Below are 27,359 nucleotides of genomic sequence, written 5' to 3' on the forward strand. Positions count from 1 at the left end.
CTGGGGAGATGGGATAAGAAGACTAACATGTGTGCCAGTTTTTCAGGTTTGTGTTTTGTTTCTCTCTCTTTTTCCAGATGAACACTGTCCTCTTTCAATAACTTAACAGTTTTGGGAAATGAAACTTCAAACCAGACCATTATAATTCAGGTGCTAGATCCTACCTTAGCAATCTGCTGATTTGGAGATTGCTCTTCAGAACATTTAGTCTTAACATGTACAGCTTTCTAACCAGAGAAAAGTACCACATCCACATAGATACACAGACACAAACACACACACACTCAAAACTAAAGTTTTTATTGCATGCTACTGTTACCATAATTAGTGCTGGCAAAGATATAGCCAGAAAAACACATAGTGTCTTGGATTTTCTTCAGTCTCAGCCAGCTGCTGCCTATTTGAAGGATCCCCAGTCTGGGAACCAATATCACTGTGCTGAACACCAACATGCTCACTGTAGCAATGTAAACATGGCCAAAATTCAAAACTCCAGGTGCATAAAGAATTTCAGTATAGAGGACTTTGTGAGAGATTTTTGTTTGAGATTTAATCAACACACACACCTACTTCTTTCCTTAAATTATCATTATAAGCCTCAGGAAAGGGGTGTTATTGAACAAACTTGGATGCTTGGCTTCTGTCCTCACCACTGCTGTTGCTGGCAGACATACTGAAATGATGCAGTGCATTTAAAGAAGGCCGAATATATCCTCACTGGCATGTAGAGGAAGTTTCCACAGAAGTCATACAAAAGAAAACACTGAGCACAGAGATCTGTTCTGCTGTGGCTGTGCAATGTTCATCGAAATGGCTTACTCGTGAGAAAATAAATAGTGCCTTATAACACCTTTCAGCTAAGAAAACAGGGCAATGGTTGGGTTTAAAAGAATGAGGTATGGGAGCACCCCTTATGGCCAAATGTGGTCTGTGACCGTCCATCAACACTTGCTGTAGTTGTCATCTTTAGTTTTCTGTGCTTCAGGGTGCGCAATCAGCTATCCTGTAAGCAGAAGAAAATAAGCATTTATGTGCTGACAGAGATGGTCAATAAAAGCACGAGGCTTTGGAAGTATAAACTTTATGGATGACAGCAAGAGACATCAGATCAGTACCCTGGCCTGGACTCCTATATTTGTCAGAATGGTAATTGTTGTGAGTCTCTCATGGAGCCCTGAACTGTGCAGTGCGAGGGTACAACAGCACAGAAGGTGGCCAGATATCCACCAGTTTATTTTAATGGCTTTCAAAATGAGAATTACCCAACTACTAAAAAGCACATACTGACACCAGAACCCAAACTGCCAGTTACAGTGTCATAGTACACGTGTAGTGCAGTGTAGAAAACAAGGATCTATGGATTATTTAGCATTCTTCTGAAAGTGACTCTTGTGCAAGAAGCAATGACAAATTTGAATGAAAAAGCATCCTGAAATACATCAAATAACCTTATGAGACTTCAGACTTTAGCAGATTTTAAACTGTTTTGGCTTCTTTTGGAACTCACCTTGGAGTCTTGTCTTTCTGGGAGAGTTTCTATTCCATTATGATCCTGTATATCTTGTGGGGCCTCGGCTTCTAGCTCTACATCAGCCTGCATGCTGGGCTTTTCATTCTCCCACTTTGCAAAGCCTTTGTTCTTCCCAGCTTTTCCATGGAATTTGGACTTCATTTTGGGGAAAGTGTGGGACCCTGAATCATTCCAACCTGGCTCATGCCAGAGTGGCTCTGTCTGTGTTGCTTGGCTGGTGGTCACCCGCTGCAGACGCACAGAAATTTTCTGTGAAGAGCCAGTGACAAGGGTGATAGCTCTGCCATCAAGGTCCTGGTGTTCTGCCGCAACGCTAGGAAATTCAAATACTTCATCTTGGACTGAAAGAGAGAGTGGAATTGTTTTGTTTAAGTATTCTGGGGGAGGGTGGGGAATGAAGCAGTGCTCTAATTATTAATATTTATATGCTGCTTGGAAACTGTTTCTGACACTGTGTGCACAGATCTTATTGCCTCACCATCTGCATGCTCAGGGGGTAAGACAGTGCTAGAATTGTGCCCTATGTCTCCTTCCTCCTAAGTGACAAAAAAGGAGAAATATAATTTCATTTCTTTTCAGCTGGAATAGGGGTGCCAGTAAGAGGGTAGTGAGCCTTAGGCAGGACACTAAGGCCATCACTGGAGAAAAGGATGTTGTAATTTGAGGAGTGAACACAAGCCATAGTGCAGCAAAAAGGACAGGTGTTGCTTTGTGTGTTGATACAAAGGGAAAATTAAAAATGGCAGCAAGAATACTGGCCATTAGAGAGGATTCCAGAAATGGTTTAAAATAGGAGGAAAACTGTTCTTACCTGGAGGCAGAGATGGACTGCTAGGCAGAGACCCATGGTTGCTACCTACTGAAGTTCCTCTGGAAAATTTCCTGCAAGCCAGCACAAGCAGGTCTCTGCATTGCTTGTGACAGTTGGCACCACAATCTGTAAAAAAAGAAATTGTCAAATCATCAAATGGAAAGCCACAACTATCTGGTAATCTCTCAGGGCTATCAGCAGGCAGATACCAAGAAAGGACTTTGAAGGAACAAAAAAGTTTGACAAGAAGGTGTGAAGGATGTTACAAAAATGGATCATTTGGTGTGAAGTGCATTACAAAAAAAATTGATAATTTCCATGACAGCCATTAGTAGAAAAATGGCAGCAAAAGAGAAGAGGAAGGATAATATTTTAATCATAAAATAGTCTCAAGGAAGAGATGTGGAATGATATGATCCTGTGTATGCCCTACATAAAACTTCTGCTCTACTGCATGAGTCTCCCCAAGAGTGGGGGTTATTTATTTGGCTGGCTTTTATTTGACCCAGCAGGGCCCATTATAGTAAACAGGTTTGGTTAGAAGACACCAGAGCATCCACACCCTGAACATCTGGAAGGACTGCTGGAGGTCAGTGTAGACTACTGTAGGTTGAAACTACTCTAAGTAGCTCAGCAAACAACATTAGCACATGAATGAGCTCTGTGGAAGTGTATCATATACTCAGAAAAGACTTTTTGAGTTCCTGCACTCCAGGCCTCTGCTGGGATTTAAATCACTGTGGATACATCATCATTAGGTACATTTATCTGAAGTATGGCTGGAGTATGAATCTTATATGCAAGAAAGGACTGAAGGGTGGAGCATGTGCCCCAAACACTGTCTTGCTCTCTGTATTCTTTTTCATTGTTTAAAAATTCCCATCTCCCTTATTTCTCTGTTGCTGCTCCATAGCCCAACATTTTGTTCTAGATGAGCATTGTCAAGGTCCTGCATTTGCAGCTCTGCTGTAGGAACCACTCTGCTCAGGGCAGCAGTGCTGCATGATGGGTGAGAGTTCTGCTTTCTAACAACACCTTGTTCATACGACTAATGCAGCAGTCCATGCCCAGCTCTGGCTTTCTCTGCCTCAAAGGTAACACACTCCCTCACATACTAAAGATCTCTCTTGAAGTGCAGGACTCCTTCTATCACTTGCAGACCATGCAGTCTAACTTTTATCTCATTACTCACAGTGCTGGGGTAAGCAGCAGGCCTGGAAGGAGGAACTCCCTCCCTCCCCCTGCTGTGTTCAAACTGAGGATGACAGCTCTGTGTTAAAGGCAGAGTTCATCCCTAATGGGTGTCACACTGCAGTGATGCTGGAACACAGAGCAGCTGGTAGCTGCTGCAACAAAAGGCAGGCACCGTCACACCAGTTGACCAGTGCAGGATTTGAGCAGCTTTGCTCTCCTAATTTCATGCTTCATTGCCTGTAACTTTGACTTTACAGAACCACTTTTGCTCAGTCTCCACTGGGCCACTGCTACAGGCAGTGATGCAGGACAGAAGCTCAAACTTTCAGATTTCAGATTGAGTTTACAGGTCAGTGTGACAAAACTTTCCCTTCCTTTCCTCATCCTACCAGTAAAACTATAGACAGCAACCAGCCCTTTCAAAGTTTCTAAGATGACAGTAATCAGGAATTATCAAGGAATTTCAAGTAATCAGGAATTATTATTCCTGACATTAATCAGGAATCTGAATTACATATATTGATTTAGCCATGGACATTTTCCCCATTGCACTCTGAGGAAGAGAAGTTTGTGGCTGGAGAGACACAGAGTATGGTGTAGCCTAAAAAAAAAATTACTGCAAATTCTTTATCCTTTTCCTTGGAGTCTATGTAAGACTCAGTGGAAAGAGTGCAAATGTGAATCTTCCCCTTTGAATAACTGAGATGTAGCTACAGCTATGAAAATCAACAGTGCCCTTCAGCCAGAGTTGGGCTGCTTGAGAAATAAATAAGTCCAGGATTTTACAGCCAATGAGGACCACTGTAATGCCCTTTTTGGTCTGACCTGCTTAATATGATACAAGTAGTACATAAGAAATTAAGTATTTTATGAAGGCAAAGGAGAGGGATGTAAGAGCTCTAGCATTTTTTATGAGTTGAATGTCTGAAGAAGATTTTGCAGTAAGATCTGCTGGGCAGTCTAAGAATTAAATATTTCTTTATTTCTAGCTCAGCCTAGAAATAGAGAAATATTTATTGCATGTAGACTTCACTACAGGCACATGGATGTACATGGATATACAAACAACAGTTTGTTGTTTGCCAGCAGACTTTTTCCTGACCTGAATCTCATGTTAGGATGTCTCCATGTTAGGATAAGAATACTTGGTTTTCCAATTTACAAAGTCTTTACTGGTAGAAAGTGGCAGCTTATGGAGTCAGTGGCTGCTCTGGACCTTTATCTCAAAGAATCTGTGCATTCCTACTGCATTCTAATATAGTAAAGTGCATTGTAATGCAGTGAAACTTCATAGTGTGCCAGCAGTCACTGCTCGTGGACAATACCAAATGTAGATGCAGGATGTGTTTGAACATATACCATTTTAGTTAAAGGTATGGTTGACTATCTTGTTCTTAAACCTACCACCAATAGCTTGAAAAAAATCCTTGTAATATTTATTTACCTTTGCATTTGTAGCCTTGTTTGATTATACCCCAGAGCTGCAAAGAAAGACAAAAGAACGTCAAGGAATTAGAAAAGAAAGCTGGAAGGAAAACAAGGTCACAACGAGGAAGTACCAATGGCTACAAAAACACAAACAGGATGCAACTGCTCTTAACACCCTTCCTGTCAGGCAGACCTCCCCCTCTATTTGTGATAAGGCTTGTGTGGCTTTTCCCTTACTTCTGCTACTTACTTGTAGTAATGGGACTGCCAGAGAAGCAGACACACAGATGACTTTTGCTTCCAGGAATGGATTAAAATGTGCTATCATATCAAGCTTAGTGAAAACAGCAGAGCACATTCTGCTTCTAGGCTCCCTTCATGTTATCTGCAGGAGAATTTCCTGTGTACATCCATTCTCCAGATACATCACTGACCCGTAACATTCAAGCACAGCAGAAGAAAACACCACTTGGGATAAAAGCTAGGTTCTTGGTTCCCATACTGGTTGCCAACATGCCTAGCCGTAGCAATCTGATTTGTGCACCTGCCTTTTCCAACTTAAAAAAAATCCAACCCAAACAGATGAAGAATGAAACAGGCAGAAAAGCTACTAAATTCCATCTTTGCCTTCCCTCAGAAGCTGTTCTTGTTGACATACACTTGCAACTACTAAATGCTAAACATCCAAGGGCCAGTGTTTGTGGTCCCAGTTTTGGGAAGCTTTCACTGCCACATGAGCAGGATTGCTTGGAAAGAGGGAAACTCCCTAGTAAATTGTTTTCTATGTACTCAGAAGCACTGTATCTACAGCTGCAGCATTATAAAAACAAGCATTTCCACTCTTGAGAGGCAGTGAGAGGAAGGGGCAGGTTTTCTAACCAGCATAAAAGGAAAAAAACTGAGGACCTTGGTGTTTATTTTTCCTGAACTCATTCAGCAGAGAAAGTGAGCACATTCAGCCAACTGAAACTGCGTGCATCTCCTCACCAGATTTATAAGTATTCATGCACAGAAAGCAGGGGGTGAATATGGTCATTAAAGAAAGGTTTAAAGGAAGAGATGAAGATCATTCAGAATACAAAGGAAAGAGTAAAATAAACAGGATAGAAAGATTCTGGGTGAAATTAAAACTACCCCACACACTACACAAAAGAAGTAGCAAGCAAAAATGGGGCTCTGGAGAGAGCAGAAATAGATTGGACAAGGTTGAAGAATGGTGAACAAAAGAATAGAAAGGACAACAGTGGGAGCTGGGTCCATAGAAGGCCTGTGTCTTATTCTTTTTTTGCTAATGCCATATATGTGCACAGTGATCACAGTTGCTGTGCTCAGGCAGTGACAGGGAAGCACCCCAGTCCCCCTTGAAAGAGCAGAGATGACCTATTTTCCCAGATCTCTTTCACAGGATCACTTTAAGAGACATGGATTTTTACTTATTTAATTTAAGCTCTAATCTGTTCCCACGTAAGATCTCTCTCCTCCCTTCTCACCTTCTTATCTCTGTACCTTCTTCCCACTCAAATTTGGCACCACTGTTGTAATTACACACTGCAGTGGAAGCTTAGCTGAAGTGTCATGTCATGAATTCTGACCTAAAGTTTTGAGTGTGTCTGACACAGCTTTGCTGCAAAACTGGCTTGAGCCAGCTCCAAGGTAAGAGGATCTGTGCAAATTCAGATTATAAAGCTTAGCAGGATGGCCGGTCACCTATCCTGCCACATGGTGCAACTCAAATTTTGGGACGGAACTGTGACTGGCCATGGGCATATCAACTTTGTGCTGCTTAATGGCATTAGGTCTTAGCTTGACCTTCAAAGTTTGTAGCATTGTGTGCATTGCACTGTCATGTCAATTTATCCTGCTGCATGGTCAGTGCACATTATTTTGACTGTGAATCAGTGCATAGGTTTGAAATTATGTTTCCACCCGTGGATGAGTAGCCCTGAAATGAAGAACAAATGTGCAGCATATTCTGTAGCTGGTTCCTGTCCTATCAGTCCAACTCATCCACAGAACAATGCCAATGACTTCAGTTAGCTGACAGGAAAAATGACCTTATTTCTATTTCCTGTACAACCCCTTACTCTTTTGTATTCCTGCACTGGATGTAATCAGGGAGACGTGAAAAATCTAACAACGGCCAATTAGCAAATTGATGCAGGAGAAAAATATCTACAGGAGAGGACATTTCAGGGCAGTCCTTGGGCCTTGCTTTGCTGTGGAAACCTCCCAAACACACACTGAGTGTCACGGACACCATGACGTCTTCCCAAGGCAGCCTGGAACAATGGGCTCAGGCCAGTGGCTGTCCCTGCCCCACGGGTCTGCTGGAGCTGTCAGCTCCAGACCCACCAGCACGCTCCTACTCAGCACTGGCCATGTCACCACCAGAGCTCTTGCAGCTCTAGCGGAAATAAGTGGGATTCCTTCCTCCCCGTGGCATTAATCAGCGGCAGCGGTTGCGATAGGGGCTTCAAGCATCCAAACAAAAGTGACACGTTGCAAAAGAAGTGAGTGGAAAATGGGAGCATGGGCTAGAGCAGGAAAGCCACAGCAAGTCTGAAAGGAGGCATATTTTCTGTGCTTTGCAGTGCTGCTGTTGTTACTTTCAACCATGAAGGAATACTGCTTAGTGGAAAAGATAACGGAATAAAGTTACTGCCGAGTGCAGAGGCAGATCTGTTCTGGAGAGCAGGGACAGGGTCTGAGCTTACAGCCTGTTATGTGAGCCACGCACAAGCAGAGGACATGGCCCTCTGCCCTTACTGCTTTAGCTGTCTAAATGTGGATATTTGATTTCAGCCAAGTGTGTCCACTAAAGTAACCTCTATATCACAGTAATTCTTCTCTACATTTGGTTTGAAGTGGAAACCTTAGAGAAGGTTTACAAGCAACACAAATGTCCAAAAGATAAATCATTTCCCAGATATGTAGAGAGCACTCTTATAAGTGACATCTGGTAAGTTACAGCTGAGAGAAAAAGCAAATTAAAAAAACTCCAACTAATAAATTCTAAAAATTCTTATTGTACAGAACTACTGGAAGCACTTTTGATTTCTTTACCAAATTAGAAGATCTGTTAATCCAATACAGGGAAAATTAGGGCTGTTACAGCCATTCAGAGAATTATGAACATATCTATGTTGCCATGTGCAATTTCCTAAGAAAGAACAGCTTTTGCCTCATCTACATCCTCTGCTCCAGACATCTATTTTCTCTTGAGCTTGTTTACATGGGAAATCAAGCCAAATTAAAGAACTTAAGATAAACCAGTAAGACCATTCATATAGTCTCTAACATCCTTTAGCTAATGTAATTTTTCCCCCCTTGGCAGAAATTCCTACAAATGGCAGTTTTCAGAAACCACTATATCAGAACTGGATACACAGCTACAACATGAGTAAATGTTTTGTGCTTCTGTACCATGAGATATTATTTGGCCAAGAGACATTAGCAGTGTATGGAGCCAGTTCCACTCCATATACATTAAAGGCTACATTAAAATCATACTTACAAATCCTGCACAATGCTCGCAGAAAGTTGGTTTAAGATAGGTCATTTCCTGAAAGTTATGAATAAACCCTGGTCCCATTTTACACTGAAACTGTGATTTAGCTCTCAGAAAGTAAGCCATCATTTCTTCTTTGCTTATAAGACCATCTCTGTAAGAGAAATAAAAAGTAGAGTAGATCTATCACTGCTCATAGGACTGAAAAATTTGGGGTTTTCTCATTGCAGAAAGAAAGCTGCACACAAAGCATATCCTTTGAAAGAGCTGCAACAGTCCTGGAAGGAAAAAACCCTTACAGCCTTTGTGGTGCTTATATTTCTTTAAACAGTAACACTGAACCTTGTTATCTCACCTGTTAGTGGTATGAGAGCACAGACCAGGCCACTAAATGAAGGAGCTTGACTTACTACTCACACAGAACAAGTGGTAATACCTCTGGCTGGCCACCAGCCTTCACAGTCAAATAAATTATTGATAACAAGAATTACCAAGCCAAATTGGCTAGGAAATGGATGCTATATATACCTTCTAGAGTGTTTGTTACCCCCTCTCTGCTACATGCACTCATTTCCCATGTGCTGTACAGAACTTATGTGTTTCTTCAGTCTGATGCCTGGTCTGGATAGAGTATTTCCACTGCAGTTTCACAGTACTCTAGGGTTTTGACTCAGTCCCAGCAGGAATTTGTCATGAAGTTACTATATAAATGATTTTTAAATTATCACATAAAGCAGGACTCCAACCTAGCACTTAAAGAACTGACTAGAGTATAAGAATTTAAATTATAATAGAATTTGGCTTTCAGTAACCTTGTCAGGCACAAGAAACTTGGAGGCTGCTGTTTCTTCAATATTTGTATTTTCTGAATTTTAAAATTGAGGAAAAGGGGAAAAAAACCACAAAGAGATTTCCAAGCTTACTGGTCTTTGTCCAGCACACAGAAAGAGTCCAAGAAGGGGAAGTTGGCAGCTATACTCTCGAAGTCTTCCTGAGATATATAATCATCATGGTTGTGATCATAGTTCCTAAAGACAGACTGGAGGGGAGGAAAAAATATTATTGTATTATTATCTAGCTTATCCTGTACTATTATTTAGCTTATCCTGAGTCTATACCAGCTTCTTCAATATTATAATTACATGTAAACTAATGTTTTAGTCAGCTATTCAGATGCTCTGTTGCATCTGTTTTTTTTCCTTTTATTTTCCTTATGCATATTATTGGACTCTACTGGAAAAATGGCTGATTTTTAAAGAAAATTTGACATCAACATTTATCTAGTGATGATCCTCCACATGTATTCATATAATTATTCTTGCTTTACTTTTCTTCTTTGATGGAAATGTCACTAAAATTTTGCCCCAGGTGATGACATATTCCTTTTGCTTCATTAAGTATACTTTTTAATAATGAAAAAAAGGAAGAAATAAACCAAAAACAACAGCAGATTTCCCACGAGTATTTCAGATGGTTTTGGCTTCATTTTTCTTTTAGGTGGTCACTTCTCCTCTGTCACAGTACTGTTTCAATCTATTTTGTTTACTAATATTTTGACACCCCAATCATGAGCAATTTGTGTCTAACAACTATTCTCTTCCATCAACCCATCCCAATCCACCACTAAGTAAAAACACATTGGATAAAATTTAAAGGTCACATACAGGGATGGGTGCCCTCCTTAGCTGCTAAGGAGCTACTGTATTCTGTCTTCCTGTTTGCAGAGATGTGCAAGTGGTGTTAAAGTTACGTGCGATACTGATGGGAAAAATGAGTGTCAAAGTCAACATGACTACCTGAGAGGCACATAATGAAGTACAGGGTCCTTCATTAGATTAAAATGTTGTTGATAAAGACATTACATCAATATAGTGAGACTCATGAAAGGCATCTGTAGTATCCTTGTTTTAACAAGAACCTGATGAAACCCATTTCTATGAAATGACTGTTACTGATGATTGGCAGACCTCAAAAAAACATCATAAAGAAGGAACTAAAACACAAACTCAAGTAGTATTCAACACTTCTTGTAATAAAAACAATGGCTAAAAGCACAACTCAAAGCAGCAAGTAAACAACAAATACTGGCAAAGTGAAAACAATTGTAGCTCCAAACCATGTTTTAATTCTGTCAAACTCAAATCACATGTCCTGAACCAGGCCAAAATTGTGGAATGGGGATCTGCAACTCCCTTAACTATAGGAACAAACTCCCACCCAGCACATTCTGGAAAGATTAAGGAATTTTGACAGACTTCCTATTTAACAAGCTATCAAAGAGAGGTTTGGATGTGGAGTAATTTTTATCAACACATATGGCCCTGACAAAGGCAATTCAGGAACAGCATGTGCATTTCTGGCATCCCATATTAGAAGAAAAATTAAACTATTTTTTAAAAAGGGCATGTACAAAAAGTAAACTACAAGATATATTTGAAATCTGGGTGAGAGAACTGGAGAGTTTGTTTAGGTTATCTTAACAACATGACCCCAATTATTGATCTGTAACACAGACAAAATCAGAATTTAATAGTTCCTCTCAGAGATACTTATTAACTTATAGAAAGCAGAAAGAAAAGTTCAGTCTCTGCAAAGGAATCTGGAGGTGCTGTTTGCATTACCTAGCACAACACATCACCTTTTAAACTGGAGCTCTAATTCTGCATGACCTTGTGTCTGCATTTTTTAAGTGACATCAAGACAACGCTATCTTGACCATACATAACATGCTCTGGGCAGTAAACTTACAGCAAGTTCAAAATCAGAAATAGAGTTTCAAGAAAAGTTCATTGGACCTATGGTCCAACAAGGTCTGAGACCTTGTTTCTGAGTTGCTTTCTTTTCAGCTATCTGCTACCAGACATGAACTGTGTGGCTAGAGCTGTAGAAACTAAACTTTGCACACTGAATTTATATTTGCTAGACAAATCTATTCAACAGCAGCCAGGTTTTGGATGTTTCTGAAAGTCTGCTCCTTTGCACTCAGACCTCTTTACATTAGTCCCATTGCTGACTGCAGGAATAAAATAAGTATTTCTGAATGGCTCAAATATGTTATGGTATGTCTGAAATTGACCCCAACCATAACAATCTCATTATAAGCTTGAAATTAATTGTAATGATGAAAATATCAAATCTACCATTCTCTTAGGCCAGTGTAATGTTCCAAATACTTACATCCACCAGTTTCCGTATGTGCTTGTTGATGACTGTAGGGTCAGGTTTAGGTACCACTCCAGATGCCCACTCCAGTGGCACTACTGGCTTGTTGGGGGTGGTTGGGGAGGTAGGCTGCTAAGAGATGGATCAGAACACAAGGATTTTCAAATCTGAATTAAGAATTTGAATTTCCCAGTAAACGCAGCTCAAAATATCAGAGCTATAACTAGAAAACTACTAGAGTACTCATGCTGTAAAAATGTGCTTAGCAGAATATCAGGCAAGGTTTTAAAGGGCTTCACTAACAGCTTCAGTCAGGCTCTCTGTGGCACCTTGTAGCTACACTGCCACCACCCAGCGAGCTCAGAAGAAAACCCAAGCAGTCTTTCCTCACTGGCACCTCCAGAAGGTTCAAGAGAAATGAGACTTGAAAGAAGAGGGAAGGAAGGAGAGTCTGTAGGGTTTGTCAACACAGTGAGCATCGGAAATAGGTGAGACCAGAAACTGCTTTGCTCCTCAGTGAAAACTCTGAGGAGATCACGACAGTCTGCCCTCAACTCCCTGCTGGAGGCACCATGCCCAGAAGCCCCACGAGGGATTGCCTCAACCAGAAGAAGTTCATGCTCCTGCTCTGTGTGGCACCAGCAACACAGCAGGATGCAGAAGCAAGGCAGAATTGTTCTCAGCAATCCCTCTGGTTTCCAGCTGAGATGTGCCAGGATGCACATCTTGATTAATCTAGGCAGCTTGAGTAGAAAGGCTCTAAACTTTGCCTTCTTCTGCAGATAACACTAGCCAGACTATTTTATTTTAAAAAATCTTGGTTTTGACAGAACAGTAGCTGACAACTCACAGGATGCACAGACTTCACAACCTGACTCTTTTCACACCACTACAGTGCTTTGGGACTAGCCCTGGAATGCAGCTCAGACTCTTCAAGTAGAAAATACAGGACAAACCTGAACACATTTTCAGGTAAGGATTCAAAAATAACTAGTTAGCATGAAAAACATTGCAAGACAAACTGGCCTTTCCCTTATCTGCCACTGGGCATCTAGCAGGTGAAGCAGTGTCAAGCAGAAAAAATTCAGTGTGTTTTGGATCAGAAGGGAGAGGGTCCACAGTCTCAGAAGGCCCCTGTGTTAGTTGACGAGCAAAGAATCTGGGGCTCATTTGTCTCACTCTGAATTGGCATGACTTGAAAGGGAGACAATTAAGACCTGTAAAGATGTTACAGGTATCATGGTGTATAGCCTTTGACATCCAGATGAGAAATAGTCAAAGGTTCATATTTTACTGTGTTTGGTTGGAAAAGGAAAAAAGGATTTGTTAGTTAGTTGCTTTATTAATTTGGCTTTTCCTTTTTAAAGTGTTAGAACAGCTTTTATCAACACCTTCATAGATTTTGACCCAAACAAATGTGCACAAGTAAGTATGGGAGGAAAACATCCCTATATCAACAAAATTAAATTTTCATAAGAAGTACAGTGGACCTGAACATCCAGCTCTATCTGCCAAAAGCACGGACTCAAAGCATCCATATTAAAAGTGTCAGTGTGGTGCTAGACTACCAACACCTTACAGGGAGCTTTTAACATCTGCTAGTCTGAGTGAACAGTTGCAGAAAGAGACTGAATTCACTGGAGCCTTCCTCTTCCTTCTGCGCTATTTAATTTGAAGTCTCATTTAATTTTTATGCTTTTTTGACAAGTTGCAATGAAATCCTCATGTTACTGACCACTAACCAAAGGGAATGATTTGTTCTTCTATTGCACTCATAGACTCAAATGAACAAAGGTGATTTTATTTATGCATTTGAAATGCATCCTATGAGGAAAGGTGCTAACTGCCTGTCCAGAGACTACCAAGCTGAACTTATTAAACATTCCAGAACACTGTATCTGGCCATGCAGTTTGTGATTCAGACTGTATCTCCCATTTATTTTACCAGCACAGGGACCATGATATTGTAGACTGAGAAAGCATTTTTGGATGTTTGCAAACATCTATGTATTTTGGCATTGAAGTGAGTTCTACTGAAAACCAAAAAAATTACCTAAATGCATCATCAGTGGCATAATTGCACCAGGCAGAGCTGTCCTTTAGATAATAGCTGTATTAGTGAAAACCCCCAGCAAGATACCTAATGGGTGTGGAAAAGCAGGAGACTGACAATGAGGTGCTATACTATGACTGGTGGTAATTCCTCAGAGCTTTTTAGGCTGCTATACTGACTGGAGGGTCTCCTCCCAGTTTTAGCAAAAGGAAAGTCTTGCTCAAGACCCTGTTGACAGCAGACTCATATGCTAACAGATCAGCTCCACTTTTACCTTGAAAATGATTGCAGCAGCATGAGGCATTTCCTCCATAGTGCACCTGCATGGGAGTGGTACCCATATAACAATAAATCATGGAGCAGTTGGACTGACATAACTATGCTGTCACATTGCCTTTGACAAGTTTTTCCACATACAAAAGCCCTACAGATTCTTTCCCCTGTAATAGAGCCTGTGTGCTTTGGCACTCCATCAAAGAGAGGAAAGCTTCAAATCCTGTGGCTTCTGTCGATTCAGCTGCAGCTTTTTACCCATCAGGGTGCTGCAACAGTTCCATGTCACTGGCTATTCATTGATCCTTATGTAGGAGTCTCCCACAACTGCTGGGCACTGTTAAAGTTCACAGCATTGTTTATATTGCTTTTGTCCTGCTTAAAGCTCAGGCTGGAGATCAAAGCAGCAATTTGATAATTTTCTTCATTTACAGAAGCAGTCTGTTAGTCCTTCCACAGCCCAGGGCTGCAACATTTCAACTTTGCTGGCAGTAATGAGAGCATGAGGGACCCAGAAAGACTGAAATAAACAACTGTTGTGGTCAAATCATATCCAACAAGGACTGGAGACTCAGTAATGCAATTTCAAATGTTCAAGCTGAGCTAGTGTTGACTGTGGAAAGATTCATTAGTTTCCTTATCATTGTTCACAATACATCACTGGGAGCACACACACAGTCCTCAAACTGGCCTTCGAGAGTGATGAACAATTTTAAACCCCAGAGAAGACTTATACTTGGAAATTAAAGGGTTCTGCTTCCTTGCTTGCTTTTAAGAATGCTTCAAAACCTTAAAGAGCATTGGAATGCATAATCAGACTCTTGGACCCTGCTCCCATCCCCTGTGAAGCATTTCCAGCCACTCTCATCTTCTGCTGCTCTCAGACTTGAGAGGGCTCAGCCTGAGAGCATCATAGGCTGGATATGAAAGGTAATAAGAATTTTAATACACTGAAGAAATGCTCAGATGAAAGCAGAGTCTCCAACCTTTGGCAGCAGAAGAAAGTGAATAATTAATACTTGAAGAGAAATTCAACTATTAATTATGAGGTTTACCTGTATCCTTTGACTTTCAAAAATAAAGGAAAATGCATAAATGCAGCATTATCTTTAGTTGCACATAACCAAATAAAGATTAATATCTATTCTTGTTTGTTTAAACATTGCTTGAGAGCCCAAGATGCAGCCAATTATACCTAAAACAGTACAAAAATACTACAGTATTTTTATAACAGTTCTAAAATACTACAGTAATCATTTGCCTTGCCTTAAACAAACCTTTTAACTCAGTGTTGTTTTATGTAACTGCACCAGTATCCAAAAAATCAGCTAAGGGTCACACAATAAATAATTGATATAAACTATTATATATAGCAAAAGCAGAACTTTGTTTTCCAGGACTGGCAGAGGTATTTCTGAAAAGTAACTAACAATAATATTTGGTATATTCCACTATTTATTGCTCCCAATATGTACTAAAACCTATAAATAGTTCCTGTGTTTTCCACACAAATAAAACACTAAAAAGCTTTATATACATATGAATAAGGAAACACATTAACTGTCATTTAAAAATTTAATCAACTGCATGCAGACAAAATAAGCAAGATGCCAAAATGCAGTAAAACATGACATACAGATTTGGAGTTCCTTGGCTCCAGCATCAGAGAGAGCTTGTAGATATCATCCTCAGTGTGGTAGAGGTCCAGGGACAGCTATACATAAGAAAGAATGGAAAATGGTAATATTTACTAGACTGGGCTGGATATGACAGCCTTTTAAGCTATGCCTCCCACTGAAGGTAAACACAAGGTTGGCTACTTTGAGTTCAGGAGCCATGCCAAAGCTGCATGCAGCTGCTGGGGAAGTGGATTTTCCCAGAGTGAACACAAGCCAGGCTGGTGGAGAACACGCTGCTGCTCACGGCAGGCACTGCACTTGAGGGCTGGCACAGTCCTCAACCTGACCCCACAGGTGAGAGGGGCTGCATGCTCACCTCATGCACAGAGGGACTCCAAAGATCACCCCTACACAAACCACTGTCTTCTAGCAGCTCATGTTCATGAGAGACCTCAGAGAAACAACCCGGTGAATGCAAAAACTTCAGGACAGTAGTCATAGGAGGGCTAGGCTGGAAGGATTTCAGATTTTATTCTGGTCAAATTTTGTTCCTCGAGAAGGGTCATAGTAGTGCAGCTCTTCCACAAAGATCAGCCCATAGAGCAAATGCCTCTTTGGAAAGCCCTGGGCAGACAGAGACCTGGGAGAGGCAGGCTGGGTTTGCCACTGCTGCTGATGCAGAAAAGTGCTCCATTGAGAGCAGTCCCAGTGTAGTCCAGCTTGGCCTGCTCCTGGTCACCTCTCAGCAAGTCAGGCAAATTGCCTTCCAGCTGTTTCTAGATAAGGGAAAGATTTTTCTATCACATTCTCATTCTTTTCCCTGGAGGATTTATTGAGGAAAAAAAGAGAAGGTACACAAATATACTTAAAGTAGGATGAATCCGTTTTTACTTTGTCAGCTGGAGTCTTGTACTGATCAATGTCTGTAGTGAACTCTTCTGGAGTGATGAAGGAGAAAGGTAACCAACACTGTAGCTAATGTTTTACAAGGAGAGGAAACAAAGATTGGATGTTTCCTGCGATCGTGTTCCTGCATTAACTGGCTTTGAAGAATTGACACGATTTGAAGTTATCATCCACCTTGCAAATCCCCAGTTAAGCTAAGATTGAATTAAAAGGATTTTGTGCTGTTCCCGAGCAGACAGATAGAATTACTACTGACTAAGTGACTATGACAGAAGGTTATTTTTAGAAAATCTGAAGTGCCAAGTAAGTAGCAAGCAGAACCAGTGACATCTACTGCAGAACCACCTCTAGGAACCACCCTCTTTTAGGCACAGTTTTGTGTGATGAGCAAGACAAAAGTTGTGCCCTTTCCCAAGATAAGTTTCCAAAGCAAACACATGGCTTTAGAGAAGTCTGGAGATCACATGATTCATTTTGTCTAGCAGAAACATTGCTGATTTTTGCACTTTGTAATTAAGGGTACAATGAAAGGCTGTGCATCCTGCAGGTTCTTTTACCCAGCCAGCATGCTGCTGTCACAGGATTAGGTAAGGGCCTGTCCTAAAAACAAAATTGAGCCAGCAAGTGCTGTAATAAATACTGTTCATGTGGTGAGATGTTCAGTGACTGTATTCTGAGGTTCCTTGGTGGCATAAAATAAGCAGCACTCCATCGGGTGCATGATGTTGTCAGGTCAGACTGGGAGAGCAGAAATGGTAGTTCAAAAGGTGTTGTTTGGTTCCTGTGAAAGAACACAGTTTTCTCAGCAGGCCAGGTGAGCTGGGTGTGGATTTAGGAGTGGAAATGTATTAGTATTTATTGAGCAAGCTTGTAGCTCTCCCTCCCTGAATTATATGACCTTATCTTAAGCAGTGGATATAACTTCATTAGGCACAATGTGTAAACATGCAGTGCTTGTCTAGGTCAGCAGTTTCATCCATTAGCACAAAAATTACACGCATGATGATTATGCAGTTATGTAAGCATTCATTTTATATTTTATTTACAGTTTTGCTATGACAAATAAAATATAATAAGAATTTTCCTAGAATAAGCTTTAAAGTGAGTGGCAGTTTCTATTCTAATTTGACTATCATTGCTGTCCTATTTTTTTTCTGAGCAATTTGGAATGGCATAGGGAAAGGTAGGGGAGTGATCAGAAATGCATGATTTTTTTTTTTTTTTTTTTTTTTTTTTTTTTTTTTACCTAAGTGGAACTTACTGAACACAAGTTAGGGAGGGTGAGTTTCAATTTGATTGTTTAGGTAGTTTTCATTCTCTTCACCAGATTGTACAAATGCCTGGGACTTTCCAGTCATTTGCATATAGTCTCAGAACTATATGCAGGCTAGATAAATAGATACTGAGACATAAAAATAGCAAGGGAAAAATGGTGGCACTGAATAAGATTTAACACAGTTCATATAAATACACTGTGGTCTAGCTGAGAAACTGAGATCCACTTCCAATCCACAGAAAGTGATGAAACATGTATGCACAGGTTTTTATTCACATTGGGGGAAAAAAAACCAAACAGTGTGGAAATACTGCACAGCAGGTAAGGTTAAGTATCCTTACTAAATATAAGTTTTCTAAAGGCAAAACTGTCATTAAAGCTGCTTTTCCTCTATGTTGCACTGCCAAGCTTGTATTTAGGTCCTCTTTTACTACCTCTTAGCTCCACATTTTGGATTCCAGGGAGCGATACAGAACCAGGTACAAGGTTCAGTGAAGGTGGAGCAAGTGTGGCTGGTAAATCAGGAAAAGAGGAATAATCACAGACTAAGAGCAATCATGCCCTAAGAAGTGAGTCTATCATCATGTAACATACTCTGGCTCACTGGCAGCTGAATTGTAACACATTTACTTCCCTTGTCCATGTAACTCAGACTCATTTACACAGCCCAAGGCAGAACTTGCATCCCCCTCAGCTTTCGTAGTCTCCTGTGCCAGTAAACCTGTCATGTGTCCCTGCTGTCCATGCACCAAAACTTTCCCTTGTTTGTGGCATGCTAATTTCCATGCAAAATGCTGGCTTTTTGCAGCTGCTTGCTAAAAGCTAAAGTTCTGTGAGCTAGAAACTGACTTTTCATGCTTACAAAAAGATGAGATGGGCTGGAGAGGTGTGGGAATGGGGTGAAAGCAGAGTTCTGTGTGCAGATATCCAAGGCACGAGAAGATCAACTTTCCAAACTGCTGACCATTCAGCAGCAACCACTGAAACCAAGTGTCCTCTTGTTCCCCATGAACCCTTTTGGTCTATACTCAAAATAGCATCTTTAAAATGCCTGTACGTCCCTTGAGGAATTGGCCTGAAGTTTACTACCCACCTCTCACCCAAGCATTTAACCCAACTTCATAGCTCCTATCAAAGTCTCTCCAAACACCACCATTTCCAAGCCACTTGAAAGGTATCATCTCCCCTAGAGCAAACAGGACTCTACCACTGGGGAAGAGAAAAACCTGGCCAAATTCCCACATGCCCATGAAATGCCCATTTTATCTGTTTGTGCAAGCTGTTGGACTAACAAACCAGTGATTTATTTGTGAAGCAAGCACAGGCGAGGCACTTGCTCAGTGTGGTGTAAAAGGCAACACTGCAAGGGAGGGAGGCCAGGCAAGACATTTACACATTGGTTATCAGGACAAGAGACCAACTAAAAGCTTGCTCAGATAAAAGCTGCTCAATGGCAAAACAGCAGAAAGGAAGAAACATTTGGCTCAGCCAATTCACACACACCTGGAAAGCATTCTACACATTTATATTAATTTACTAGATTTGAAAGGGAATTTCTCTAAATAAGGTAAAAATGGAAAAAAAATTACAGTTGACTTTAGAGAGATAAGACCTAGCAATAAAATGAATTGTTAATTCTTCATGCTCTGAAAACTGAAGATGATGTAGGTAGCAGGGGAGGCTAAATCTGCTAATAGACCATTTGCACATAGCAAGGTCAACTGTTCTTAGTTGTCAGTTCTTGTCAGCTTTGGGTCGCAATCCTTTCCTTGCCCTCTTTCTCTGAACCCAGCCAATGATCTAAAATTTTCCTTTCAACAACAAGATAGACAGAAACATTTAATCTTCAACATAAATCCATTATTTCTATTTAAGAGATTAGCACAAAAAAAAATTTATTGTGTTCATATACACTGATAAGGACAAAATCTACGTACAGGAAAAAAAATGAGAATATTCATATTATGGCATGTATCAAAATCCTGGCCCAGGAACTTTTCATAGAAGTCTGTTGTTTTTTCTCTTTCCAGAAGTCATAATTTTAAATCAATACTCTGACACAAATGTACTTGATCTACAACTACACTTCCAGTGACTTATATGAAGACAGAATTAGCCTGGAAAGGGTTTAGGTTACCTACACCTGTCTACCTTATTTATAACCCTAGATCAGGTCTGTAATCAACATTGCAGAATGCAACTTCATTTCTTATGATCAGATTGGCTCAACTGTAAAAAAGTCAGCAGAGTTATATTATGAATGAATGCATCACAGTATCTATCATAAGTGAGAAAGTGCCCATCATATACTCAATTATTTCTAGTAAATAGAATACACTGAAAGAATACAAATAAAATCCCTGTCATTTTGCTGAAAACAAAGAAAACAAGGAAAAATCAAAAATTGAAAAACAGATATGCTATATGAGCTTAGGCTGATAGAATGATGAATATATGAAGACTTGCAAGGTCTTAAAAAAACCTTTAGCTTTTTGCTCCTTTTGGAAAAAAGGCTGTCACCAAGAAGAGAGAACAGCTAATGAAAGTGGTGGTAGCGGCAGTTCAGCTTCCATCTCTCACTTCACATTGTCTAATTTCTATCCTTTTGGACTCACTTTTTTATTGCTCAGTTCCCTAAAGCCTGAGGTTCCACTTCCCCCTATTCAAAGCCAAGCTTGTAAGAAATGACCAGGAAGGGAAAGAGGGCCACAAGAAAGCAGCTCTCAGTCACTACAAAAACAAAACAATAAATATCTACCTTTATAGCTCAAAATTTAAGTTAAAGGATTGTTGCAGGGTTCAACATCTGGGGCCTGCTCTTTCCTGTCACTAATCAGGATTAAGACTTGTTCCCAGGTTGTTCCACACAAAGCACAACTGAAGAAGGTTTTCCAAATTCCCCAAATTTCCCCAGTCCTCATTACAATGAAGCCATAGTTATATCCACACCAGCTTGGTTTCTCCAAACTCAGGCTCATATTTGACAGCTTCCTTAGTGTAAAATTCTATACCTGATCAGTCCCAGTATAAATCCATCACATTTTTATTGACTGGACAGGAAGGGTACTGTGTCACAAGGAAAGCACAGGGGAGCAAAAATTGCATGATGCTCAGGCTGGAATTTCTCTCATGTGCTGATACCAGCATGTCTGCGAATTGTTCCAGAAGAGACATAAATCTCCATTCTAAGTAGTCAGAACTGAGTTTTACTTCTTCTGACATAAATACAGCCCTCCATCTGTCATTCTTAAAAGAGGTCATTTATAACAATCCTGTTGCTGCTTCCAGCCATCCCATACGACCGTACTAAAACTCTGATTTTCTTAGCACCTCATGTGAACTTGTTTCTGGTTTATATTTTTTCCCTTTTCTTTTTCAAAACTGAGATAAAAATATGCACTTAACTTTATAGATATGAGTATTCCTATTCTGACACTCAACACTTGAATCATAGGAGTGAATTGAAACATGTTCAATACTTACGGTTAGCAGGTTAATTAAATCCAAATTAGGCTCTAAATGATGAGAAGCAGTTTGCAGGGAAACCAGTTCACTCAAGGTGATGGAAAGCTGCTGCATTTTCACTATGTTAACTTTGTTCTCATCTATCCAGTCAGGAAAAATGACATGGACAGCAATCAAGTCTTTCAAATGGACTCCTAAAATAGGAATTTTGAAGCCAACACAGTCAGCAAAAGCCTTGCGGTAGTTGCAGTAGTTTCCATTGGAAGAGACCAGCTCTGTCATTTCGTTCCAGTCCTACAAACAGACAGAGAAGCAAGTCCCTGTGAAAGCATTCATTGCATTTCCTTAATCTGTTTTAAATGAACACAACTCTTGTCAGGGTGTCGACAGTGTTAATTTCCTCTCTGCAGAGGCAATCAGCCAGAGGATCTCTGTGAGCTTATCCTGCTCCATTGAGAGGAATGCAACCTAGTGCCTTTCAGGATGCTCTGCCTCGATCCAAATATTGTGCTGGTGAGACACCTGCACTGTAGAACCCATCAGACCTCAAAGAGGTGATGCTCACCTCAATATGTCTGTACTCTGGAGTTCACCATACCTTTGTGACTTCTGAGGACAGATGAGAATGAGTCTCTTTCAGGCGAGAAATAGAGCTGTGGCTTAGACCTCCCACCACTGCCATCAGTGTGTTGAAGTTCTGGAGGTGAAGGAGCTTCTGCAGGAGAGATTAATAACGCATAATTAAAAATTAACAAAATACAAGTAGCAGCTACTCAATGTCATACACAACAAGTTAAAGGAGTCAACCCATCATGGCTAAGACACAAATCAATAAACCAGGCCACATAACAGAATGGTTCAGCATTTTGTTTTAAAATTAGCTTAGGTCCAGAAGAAGCACACAATAGTGACAGTTGCCAACTGGAATACAACAAAGAAAAATTATTATAAAGTTATGTCTTCTAGTTAAAAATTGCAGGCACATCACACCTGAACAAATAATCTCCAGTGATATTGAACAGGCTGCTCACTGAGGAGATAGCACAAAGAGAAACAGCTAATTTGTTTACTGTAATCTCCATTTATATTCCTGCTTTGTACTGGAAGAAAAAGACTAATCTGCAAGATTTACCTGTGCAACATTGATAAACTTTGTGATTACTTCTGCTCTTTGCTGGGGTGTTGGTTTGCTGAGAACCATGAGCTGGACCCATTTAGAGATACCATTAAATAAAGCAATAGATCTCTCCAAAGTAGGATTGTTTTCCAAGCAGCCATGGATCACATAGCTTTGATAATCTGTGAACTAAAAGAGAAAAGACACTTTCAGTAAAACAGTGGACAAACTGGAGAAACAATTGAAACTTTGATACTTTTCTTTCTAAAGCTCCTCTTGTTAAGAAAGTGATCATGATTCAGGGTCAGCAGACCCTGCTGCACAATATCTCCTCCTTAAAATATTTTTGCAGCTGTTTTGGTGTGGCTTACAAACGACTTACAATTTGTTTGTGTGTCAGGAAATACAGAAACCTGCAAGATCAGTGTGATTGGTGCTTCCATCTTTCCCATAATTTGCTCAACACATTTTATTCTTTGTAGCTATATTTGACACCTTCAAGCCATGGCATTCTATAGGATCCCAAAAATTGAATTTTCCTAAATGTTTGAAAAACAGTTTTCAGCTGTCCCATAAAGGGAGGTTTTAAGTAACTTAGGACATGATTTTAGCTTGTCTAGGGAGTTGCTAGCACTGCCAGACAAGATGGATTTAGCTGTTCAAAACCAGCCTGCTATAAAAACATGAGGGCATATGCCCCAACACAACAGATACTTGTCTCCCAGCTGCAGATAGACAGTATTTTAGTGTTCAGATAATATTTTTTTGTTAGAGTTAACGCTGCCCTTCCGTCTCCCCCATTTTTTTTAATGAGTAAAACCAAACACAGGATTCAAACTAATCATACTCTACAATTACATATCTTTGAGAGAACAAGTGGTACAAGATCAATTAACTCTCACTGGTTGCAGAGGATCATCTGTGACAGCAAAATTCAAGCTTAAGAATTAACAAAGAAGCTAGAAACAGCAAGGAAAAAAAAAAGAAAATTCATTGCAGGTTTGAGTTTTCTTCCTGGAATCCCCAAAGGAACGAAAATGCATCTTAAATCTAATTAGAAATCCATGCTTTTTTTCCTGTCCTTCCCTCCATCTTTGAGGTTAGCATTGCACAGATCACAGTAGGGTGTTTTCCTACGATTTGAAGCCTAGAGTAATTAACCTTTGAACATTATTAAGTGACATCAAAAGTGATTCTATTTAGACTGGTCTCAGCTCCTCATTGATATCTTTTTCCTTCCTCCCTTGAAACAAACAAAAAAACTCATACATACATTTTTCTTAGTTTGGGAGTTTGATTTCTCTCATGCTTCTGAACACTCTAAAAAAAACTGATTTGTCATCTTGAGAACTTACTGCTTCCATTTGCCACATGATACAGTAACATCACATGACCCTTTCATATAGATATTTGCCAGCAGAAATCAGCATTTCTTTTGGCATTTCTCTTACTCGTTTTGTTTTAGCTTCAAATTTAGTTTTCATCCACTTTTGCCTCTTGTCCTTGTACAATCCTCTGTGAAAAAAAGCAACTGTGCCTGAATTTCCCTCAGTGTCAAAAATCATCAGGCACAAAAAGTTCAAGGAAGAGCATGGCTATGTATATCCTATGAGAGAGTATAAGGATTCACTACACTGAAATGTTGAGAAAAAAGTCATGAATGTGAAACCATGTGAACATTCTTTAAAGACAGGCTCCTAATTGCAAGTGACAAAGCTGTGGGCTTCTTACAGAAATTCTCCTAAAAGATTTATGCTCCAGAAAAGTGAGATGTTCAGCTAGCTCGATGGGCTCCAGATGGTCAAACAGCAGGCAGGCTTTTCCTTTCTTGGAAATCTTCTTCCTCTGTGTAACTCTTCTCATCCAGTCATAGGAAGGACTGCAACAGAATAGGAAAAAGTCTCAGTTCTGTTTGGGTGTATGTCAGTGTAGCCAACAGCTGGAACGTGTCATGTAAAATTGACCACAGAAGCACCATGACACTTTGGGTCCGTGACATCCAGCACATTACAAACACTTAGAATGAGACCTGTTCCAGAGGTAACAGAAGCTAGGAGTTCTGCATGCACTACTCCAAGTGATGTGTAGTAGCAGGTTTCTATCACAACAAAAGGATGGCATATTCTTCCCCATGATACAGGATGCCATAATTAAAGATGCTTTAAAATACAAGAAGAGCTCAAAACAAATTCTGATACAGAATAAAAACATACTTGAAAAACATCAAGGATTAATTTTCCTCTGTAAGTCCACAGGTCCCCAAAGTAATGGAACAACAGAGACAGCCAAATACTGTGCATATTTTAAAATAAAATCTAAAATATCAGATGAGATGCAAAAGCATGCCTGGTGTTCATTCCAGCTTGCCAAGGAAATAGTAGGGGTAATCATTTTGATGTAATAAAACTACATATGTGAATGCTAAAAGTTCTCCAGTTAAATAATAGAAAATACTGCAAAAAATGAAAAAATTACAGATGAGAAGACAAGAAAGCTTCCCTGAGAAGATCTAAGATTTAAACAGCATACTAGCCACTACATTGCTTGCTATTTTGTATGAAAACTTGTACAAGAAAAGTAATACTAATCACTTAATTGGCACTTGCTTTGTCAGAAAAATCATTTATTTCCTGTTTATATGAAAAATTCACATACATATAGGAGTGTAGTTATTGTGTAACTATAGCTTCAAATTTTTAGTAGCTTCAAATTTAAAGACAATTTTGCAAGTGCTTTTTTTTGCTCAAGATCAAGATGGGCTCTGATATTTTTGTACTTTGTACAGAACTAGAATTCTGCTGTTCCAGACATAAAGATGTCTTTGACATGACATCCTTACATGCTAGAGATATCAATAAGATGGATGTGATCCTCATATCCAAGCTGGCTGGCTACTTCTTGAAACTCTTCGGTCAAACGAATCAGCCCAAGATCCAAGTTAAACTCTGCAGGAAATTCCAAAATCCAGTATCTGAAATCCACAGACAGGAGTTAAGAGATGCCCAGAGACTCAAGGTACAATATTCAGTGCCTGCATATATTTTACATACATTTTTTTCATAGGATTTATTTCAGGACTTATTTAGACAGAGAGTGAACTCAGCCTATTTCTTCTGTAATTATTTTTGACACTGAAGTGGCAAAAGCTATTTTATCTTTTAATTTTTTTTTTTTTGCTTAACTCACAACAGCACAACAAAGCAGCATTCTATTGAAATGCAAAATTAAAGTGATGTCTCAAGTTAGACCCACAGAAGTACACAGTGTCCTGACTCAGGCTGCCAAGGCACTCAGATAACACTTGCACTTAGTCCCTGTCCAAGTGAGACAACTTTGTCTCCTCAGAAAATATTTGTCAATGAAAATGCAAACGTGCATTTGAGTGGCAGTTCCACCAGGATAACTGTGTAAAGAAGATGTAAGCCACATAAGCTTACATGTAAAACATGCAAGCCTCCTCCTCTATGTAAGGGGGAGTGGAAAAGGCTTTATCAGCCCTGACTTGAGTAGCCCTCTTCATTTTCTTATCAGTGATGTAACATCATCCAGAGGAGGGAGGAAAAAGCATTTGTTTGAGTGAAGCAAGTTATATCATGATTACTTAAAAATTCATACTTTTACAGAGAAATGTTCCTACACCAGAACAGCCCAACACATGGAAGCTTTCCCATGGAAACAAGGTCAGAGCAGGTGGTGCAAGGTTTGGAATACACCCAATGTGTAACAACTTTGTCATCACTAACACACTCCTGTCACCATAAATTATGTAGGCATTGCAAGGGATTGGATGAAGTCTACAATCCAGAGACAATTTCCTTCTCCCACACTATGTTACAGCTGGAAGCAAAATGTGTCACTCCTCCTTGTGGCACTGAACTTGTCACCCTCTGACAGGCTGATAAATCATAACACTCATGAGCCAGATAAATAATAACACAAATTCTCTGTCAGTTTTTTAGCTCGAATCAGTTAGGTGTCTTAAAAGCTGGATAGCTCAACTTAATTCTTTTACACACACAGAATTTCCCACTTCTCTGTAGAATGGAGACCAAGTAAAAAATCCAAAAAACCAAAATTACATTGATAGTATTAACAGAACCATAACACCAAAAGGCTAGAGGACCAGAAGTGCATTTACCTCATGAAGTAGCAGATTTTCAATCGGAATTCATTGCTGTTCTCCCCATCAGCATCTCTGTAAGTATGTCAGCTAAAGAAAGCTTTGTGTGCCTTGACTCAGCAATGTTGTTTTTACTCACTGGAGGTTGATACTAGAGCAGCTGAATTTACAAAATTATCAAACTTTTCTTGTAGAGGTAACCACATTATGCCTCTGGTATTTCATTCACTTTCACAACATCCTAGGGGACAGAGGCTATTTCCTGGCTGCTCCTTCCCCCCTCCCCCCCCCCCCCCATAAAAAATACCTCTATTCTACACTTCTGAATATTCTACTGAAAGGCTTCTTGCCAGCTCTGGCTAACCAAATATGATAATAGTTATGATTACTGTGTTAAGAGGTATAAATTACATGTATGTAGTTAGATATCACTGAAAATTCATAGCATTCATAGGTCAACCTGCTGTGATACGCTTGAAAAATTGTCTTGGCCTCCTATTTGCAGTTATTCAAGATTGATGCACAGTTAGTATTCTTGTACATATGTAGAAAACCTACAAAGTCTTTATGTGAACATAAAGAAGCTCACAAACTCCCACCTTTTAGGTTGAAGAAAAATTCACCTTCTAAACCTTGTTTGTCATTAATTAATTAGCACATTTTTACAAGCACTCAGGAAAACAATCTGCTTTTGACACTGTAATGCCAACTTGCAGCACTTTGTGAAAGGATATGTGGACAGAAGCTTGCCAGCCAGCTCTGTGGAAGGCAGATACCACCGATGCATTAAAAGAAAGGTTCTTGGCAAATGGCTGGAGCACGGGTTTCCTTTGTCATCTGCAAAAGAGAAACAATGAGTTAACCTCACCATAAAAGAGGGCAGCTTTTACTCTTCA

General features: G+C 39.9%; 1 protein-coding gene across 7 annotated transcripts in view; it reads right to left on the reverse strand.

Moving 5' to 3' along the window:
* Nucleotides 1–279: 279 nt before the first annotated feature.
* The window catches only part of RASGRP3 (RAS guanyl releasing protein 3), a 58,314-nt gene continuing 31,234 nt past the window's right edge, over nt 280–27,359 (reverse strand). For 5 of the 7 annotated variants that reach the window (XM_085576898.1, XM_085576892.1, XM_085576897.1 and 2 more), the window contains 15 exons: nt 27,198–27,300; nt 26,482–26,544; nt 25,183–25,314; nt 24,075–24,222; nt 22,359–22,532; nt 21,825–21,941; nt 21,245–21,520; nt 15,597–15,674; nt 11,650–11,766; nt 9,396–9,511; nt 8,479–8,626; nt 4,981–5,017; nt 2,343–2,468; nt 1,508–1,872; nt 280–1,003 (listed from right to left, as the gene is read on the reverse strand). In XM_085576898.1, the coding sequence (XP_085433024.1) occupies nt 995–1,003; nt 1,508–1,872; nt 2,343–2,468; nt 4,981–5,017; nt 8,479–8,626; nt 9,396–9,511; nt 11,650–11,766; nt 15,597–15,674; nt 21,245–21,520; nt 21,825–21,941; nt 22,359–22,532; nt 24,075–24,222; nt 25,183–25,314; nt 26,482–26,544; nt 27,198–27,250 (1,959 nt within the window). In that variant the 5' untranslated portion in view covers nt 27,251–27,300 and the 3' untranslated portion in view covers nt 280–994. The remainder of the gene's footprint in view (nt 1,004–1,507; nt 1,873–2,342; nt 2,469–4,980; nt 5,018–8,478; nt 8,627–9,395; nt 9,512–11,649; nt 11,767–15,596; nt 15,675–21,244; nt 21,521–21,824; nt 21,942–22,358; nt 22,533–24,074; nt 24,223–25,182; nt 25,315–26,481; nt 26,545–27,197; nt 27,301–27,359) is intronic. The other 2 variants (XM_085576895.1, XM_085576896.1) reach the window with 1 other exon arrangement.

The sequence above is a fragment of the Lonchura striata genome, chromosome 3 (genome assembly GCF_050655825.1).
Source record: "Lonchura striata isolate lonStrDom1 chromosome 3, ASM5065582v1, whole genome shotgun sequence".
Taxonomy (NCBI): Eukaryota; Metazoa; Chordata; class Aves; order Passeriformes; family Estrildidae; genus Lonchura; species Lonchura striata.